This window comes from Lactuca serriola, chromosome 5, assembly GCF_051521515.1.
Source record: "Lactuca serriola cultivar US96UC23 chromosome 5, Lser_US96UC23_V15, whole genome shotgun sequence".
In the NCBI taxonomy this organism is placed as follows: domain Eukaryota; kingdom Viridiplantae; phylum Streptophyta; class Magnoliopsida; order Asterales; family Asteraceae; genus Lactuca; species Lactuca serriola.
Genome location: NC_136412.1, coordinates 161,013,424 through 161,019,610, shown reverse-complemented (window position 1 = coordinate 161,019,610; position 6,187 = coordinate 161,013,424). Strand labels below are relative to the sequence as shown.

The 6,187-nt window shown below is 26.8% G+C and overlaps 2 protein-coding genes across 2 annotated transcripts; both read right to left on the bottom strand.

Annotated features, from left to right (window-relative positions):
* Positions 1-233: 233 nt before the first annotated feature.
* LOC145049920 (uncharacterized) lies at positions 234-896 on the bottom strand. Its single transcript, XM_078998253.1, has one exon. It carries the CDS (start codon positions 894-896, stop codon positions 234-236), a length of 663 nt encoding a protein of 220 aa, XP_078854379.1.
* Positions 897-1,387: 491 nt separating this feature from the next.
* On the bottom strand, positions 1,388-1,970 carry LOC145049919 (uncharacterized). Its single transcript, XM_078998252.1, has 2 exons — positions 1,818-1,970; positions 1,388-1,645 (listed from the first exon to the last, which is right to left on the bottom strand). The coding sequence occupies exons 1-2, from the start codon at positions 1,968-1,970 to the stop codon at positions 1,388-1,390; spliced, it is 411 nt and encodes a 136-aa protein (XP_078854378.1).
* Positions 1,971-6,187: the final 4,217 nt, after the last annotated feature.

Here is a 6,187-nt window from a genome sequence, read left to right as displayed (position 1 = left end):
AGTATATTACATACAACTTACAAATTTCTAAAAACTTCTTTATAAACAACATTAGAAGTTTTATTTGTAAACCTACAATCCTTATCTAAAATTAACAATTTTAATCATTCTTTACTTTGAACTCTAGATAGGGTATAACTGACCATATGTAAAAACCGGATCTTTCAAAAATAAACCAACCTTAGATAAAGACTGTCATTGGCTCTTGTTAATTGTCATTGCAAAACAAACGGCTAATGGAAATTGTCTTTTTTGGAATTTGAATGGGATTTTTTTTCAGATGGTGTTAAGGTCATTCTTGGAATAAAGGTCTGATTTCCAATATTACTTCCAATTATGATAGCTGCCTCAATAACACGTTTGCCCAAAGATATCACCTGTAGTCTAGTGTCATTACATAAGCCATTTTTTTGATCAATGTTTCTCAGTAACATAACTGGAACCCCGATTTTCAAAACTAACTTATGATTAGGCAGTCCTGATACTTTAAGACCATTTAAAACATCAGGTGAGTATAAATTAGCATCAAAGTGATCATGGACAAACTCAGATTCACATAGTTTATCTAAACTTAGATATTCAACTTCATCTCCTGAAAATAATGCTAGCAAACGATCATTTATTTTTCCAACAACTTCATTTTTTGGAGCAAGTATTGCTCTTTCTTGAAAATATTCTAGAATGCTAGAAGCTTCAAGAATTAAAGGATATACAAACTCGAGTAATGAACCTATAGGATCATAAGGATCGTTAATTAAAAGATCATTTGGAATATCAATAATCATTTCGCCATCGTTAGAACCACCAAGTTTCCCTTCTCCTATATCCAAAAGCCATTTTGCAAAATCCATTGTCTTTTGAATAACAGATGTATCACTTCCGACGGTTAGCCTCATATTCTTGGTTAGTTGATAGACTTTGCAAATTGAAGGAGTATGACGATCCATAGAATGTTTGGATTTTTTTGGATGTAATCTGACAATGTATAACAATAATCTCCCCATAGGTTAACATCCAATTGATAACCCCTAACAAAAAAGATGGGAATTACAAATTACAAATAATATATATATATATATATATATATATATATATATATATATATTTATATTGCAGTCAAAATAGTCAATATACATAATAATTAATTTATAGATAATAAAAACAAACTTAACCTCTTGGATTTGTAGTCTCATCTTATGCATCTTTCTATCTTCATTTCAAGCATCAATTTCATCAATTGCGACCACCAAACCGATAACATCTATATATCAGCATAAATACAAACAAACAGATGAAGTTAGTTTTTATTTAAAGGGTAGAAAGAAATAAGTTATTTAAAATCTATAAATTCTTAGGTAAACAAATAATACTAACCCAATGAAATATTTTATGGAACAGTGCCAACGATAATGGGATGATAGTCAATAAAAACAAACCCATTAACTGGTCCAGAAAAATCGAGACATGAAATGAAAGTAGTCTCGCGATTGAATGTGAGCTTTCGCATTTGACAAGTTAGTTGAAATTTTCCTTCATCCATCTTTGCCAAATTTGGATTTTTGATGAAATACGCTTCCCCTTCTTTTAGAAGTTTTCTAAACTTGTAAATGTAAGCATTGGGGACATAACCTTGAATATTGTTACCCTAAATTATGATGTATATTAACATCAATATTCAAGTTTGGTTATCAAATAAAAAGTTAAAATCATAAATATAAATATAAACATGTAAATAATTAAAACCATATATATATATATATATATATATATATATATATATATATATATATATATATATATATATATATATAGTGTACCTGTTCGTCCATTAGAATAAGTTGAATGGAGAAAAATTTGTCTTTGTAATAGTAATCTTCCAGTGTCCATAATCTGATAATATGAAGCTTCATAGTGAACATGTCCTTCAAGACATCAAGATCACGTATAAGAGTAAAATCACCAACAGCCATGGATCTGTAAAATAGGTGATATTATAAATACATAACAAAAATAAAAGGGAAGAAAAATATTCCCTATTTTTCTAAATTAAAAATTCATGAAATGAAACTTAATAGTGAGTAAGTATTATGGTTTACAATGACATAAAGGATAAAATTATCAAAGTCCTCAATAAATATTTAATATACATAAATTGTCTTATTATTATATATTTCTATTTTTATTTAGATGACATGAATATTAAAAAAAAATTATGACATAATTTGATCTCTATGATTATCAATTCAGAAAAAAATGAGGGTGGAAGTGAAGAATTTAGTGAGAAATAGCAATGTAGTTTAAAGTTTTTATTATTTGAAAAGGTGTTTAAAAGATATAAACAACATGTAATATTCATAAAATGGCAGGATACTTTCAAAGTATGTTGCCCTTTAATGTATATTACATGAAGTTAACCATTTGTATAAAAGCTTAAAAAAACAACAATATACTACAAAATATTTATACAGATGATAGTAATGTACATATAAAGTTTTTTATGTACCCAAACATATGTCAAGAATGTTTTAAAAAAAAAAATACTATCAGATTGACTTCTATGATTATTGTTTCAGAAAAATAAAAATAAAATAAAGGATGATGGAAGTGAAGACTTTTGTATATTAACCTGATGGATCGAAATTTGTGAATGTAGATGCAGAGATACAGAAGAATTATACTCTGAAAGCCTTGAAGAGAGAAGTGAAGAAAACAATTTTATGGATCGATCATTATATGTATTTATAGGTATAATGATAAAGTGATAGTAAATTGAATAGCTGATTTTCAGGGATATCATATCTCGATATCTCTATAATATCTCTATATTTAAAATTTAAATGCAGCTAATTTAGAGCATTATAAGTGATGATTTACTGATTTGTAGGACGTGTTTTTTTTTTTATGAAATCAAATTGCAGGTAAATCTTGATGTATTTGACACAGAATGTAGGAGGTATTTGTGGCAGTGAATCAGGGATATTATATCTGTAGTGTTTTGTTTCCTGATTTGTAGGAACTTTTATTTATTTTTTTATAAAAAAAATGGTACGCAATATTGACGTTATTTATTTTTATTTATTAGAAAATTAGAAATTAGAATTTAGGAGTTTTTAGAGGCAGACATGTGGCATTTGATTAATTGAACACATGGCAGCATGATATTGAAGTTATTTATTTATTAGAAATGGAGATTTCTTATTGCCGTAAAACACTTAGTGGTATCGACGGAATGGGTAATACATACACATACGTTTTTCTATCCAAACATGTTACTTAAATTATGCTAATAATTATCTTAAAATAAACAAAAACATATATTTTTTTTTGTATTTTTGATTTTTAGAATGTTATTTTTATCGAAAATTTATTTTAAATATATCAAAATTCATAATTGTTTATTTTTTATAAATAGACATCTATTTTGATATAGTTTTAAGATAAAATAAAAAAAAATATTTTTTTAGAGTTTCAACTATTGTTATTCATAAGAGAATAAAAACGAATCAAATTTTTATTATAATATATTTCTTATTCACTTATGAATAAAACAAATGTTTCACTTTTTTACAGTTTAAGTATCGTTTATATATGAATATAACACGTTATAAAGTTTCTTACCTAAAAATATATTTTTTTTACATCATCTTTTGTCACATGTTATATATATATATATATATATATATATATATATATATATATATATATGATTTAAATGTGTATTAACTGTCGTCATATGTTATATTCATATATTAATAAAACATTTCTAAGGATTTTGTTACGGTTCATTTATTATTCATATATAAATAAGTAGTATGTTATAAAAATGAAGTGTTTTGAAAATTTGAATTACTTATCCATATAAGAATAACAAATAAATTGTAACAAAATTATGAAAAATGTGTTCTTCCTATATAAATATAACTTGTGAGGAAAGTCAATACATGTTTGATTTATATGTGAATATAACATGTGACGAGAGTTGATGTAAGCTCTAAAGAGTTTATTATATGTTTTATTTATATATGAATGATACTTAATCTATAAATAAAAAAATTAATCATATTTTTTATTCATAAGGGAATAACGAATGTATTGTACTAAAAATCAGATACATTTTTATTCACTTATGAATAACAATAACTGAAAATATATAAAAAAATATTTTATCTTAAAATTATATCAATATGAATGTCTATTTGTAGAGAATAAAAAATCATGAATTTTGGTATATTTAAAATCATTTTTCGTTAAAAATAGTTTCTTAAAAATTAAAAAACCGAAAAAAAAACTATGTTTTTGTATATATTAAGGTAATGATTAGCATAGTTTAAGGAAAACATGTTTTGTTGGAAAACACATGTGTATTCCTTTCCTATTTCCGCTGGTACCACGAAGGCTTTTGCGACAAAAATAAATGAGTGGTTGAGAATGATTCTCCCATTCTCAATCTTTTTTATTTTCTCAATTGAACTTACCTCTCTCTCTCTTTCTCTCTCTCTCTCTCTCTCTCTCTCTCTATATATATATATATATATATATATATATATATATATATATATATATATATATATATATATATAGGCTTAGGTTATTTTATTCAAAGTAATTATTGTATGGATGTATGCATAAATGCGAGCCAATCAAATATTTAAATTTTAATAAAAATGATTAATATTAATATATTAAAAAAATGAAAAAAGAAACATCACATTTAAAGAAAATGGATGAATAAGGGTATTTCTGTACATTTGTCGTCTCCATTAAAATAGGTAACTGGCTCTATTTATCACAACTTACTGCATAATCCCTATAACATCGCATGAACCCGAATTCCACTCTCTTTAAACCCAAATTTATAGGGTCGTCAACATTCATATCTTGATCTTTTGTTTATCTTTTCTTCATTCTCTGAAAACTTCTGTTGTAGTGTTTTAATAGTTACAAATTCAACCAACTTTGTATTCATTCCTTCATGTTTATCATCATCAAAATCAAAATTGTTTGTTTTATTAAGCTCTTCAACTATATCTGTTAGACTTCAGCTCTCTCCTTCATAACTTCTGATTTTTCTTGACTAGATATGTCTCTAAACTTCCTTATCACATCCTTCGTTCTATTGTCTTCAGGGAATTTCGATAGACAATGAAAAATAATATCTTCAATATTATCCTTTTCAGTTGAGACATTGTTGAAACTTGTTTCATACTTTTCTTCATACTCATGGGAAAAAAACACATTAGAATATTTTTCTTAAATTAAATTAGGACATAATTGAAATATATTCTAAAAGATAATTAAATAATATATTCTATTTACAATATACCTCAATACGTGTGTCCTAATTCTCTTTCTCCTGATGCTCATTCTCCTCACCTTCTAAATTTGAATTTTGTTTAATTAGATTTCCAACCCCAAATCCACCAGCTTCAATCTCAAAATATTGTGTTTCCTTCAACTTATCTTTTGTCCACATGGTAACTAATGGTGTTTTACATTCAATTTTTTGGAGCTTGCATTCAATTTCATCTTAGTAAATTAGATGCATTATTTAAACATCATATTAGATATCCATTATTAAGAAAAAAATAAGTACTTGAAAAAACATACCAATAGCAACAACATCGGTCCTTTGTAACAATACTTGGGTTGTCTAGATGCCATCTCCCTTTTCAATTTTTCACACAGTACAACAAATATGCACACCAATCGATTTTAGAAATAACATCTACTTCAACAAGTGCTCTAACTGGAACTAAGTTGTTTGTCCCCATAGGAATGGATTCTGCAAACGTATTAACAAATAAAGCTATGAAACTGAGCTTGAAATTCATATCCACTTGTTTTGATTTTTGAATAATCTTCTTGTAGTTTGTTGCATGTTCCTTTCCACCTTCAAGTTCCTTCATCCATCCATCAAACACTTTATGATCTTCGCTAACCATATCCATGTCAAATAAGCTTTTTCCAGTTTTGGGTAAACCTGTAGCACCTGGTTCCTGGTACGTAAAATTTATCTTAGTGTTTTTCATTTTTAGCCTTGGACTCGGCGAGTTGTAGATCCGACTCGCCGAGTAGAGACGGGATCCAGAACACGTTTAAGTTGGCGACTCGGCGAGTCCCCGCTATCTGATGAAACCCTAAATTTCAAGGGTTTGCACCCTATTTAAACCTTCTTATCCGCCCCTAA

Bases quoted from the DNA above. Each gene is read 5' to 3' on its own strand.
- LOC145049919 (XM_078998252.1), bottom strand. From the start codon at position 1,970: ATGGCTGTTGGTGATTTTACTCTTATACGTGATCTTGATGTCTTGAAG. The intron at 1,646-1,817 runs GTACACTATATA...ATCATAATTTAG, and splicing joins TTATTCTAATGGACGAACAG to GGTAACAATATTCAAGGTTA.
- LOC145049920 (XM_078998253.1), bottom strand. From the start codon at position 896: ATGAGGCTAACCGTCGGAAGTGATACATCTGTTATTCAAAAGACAATG.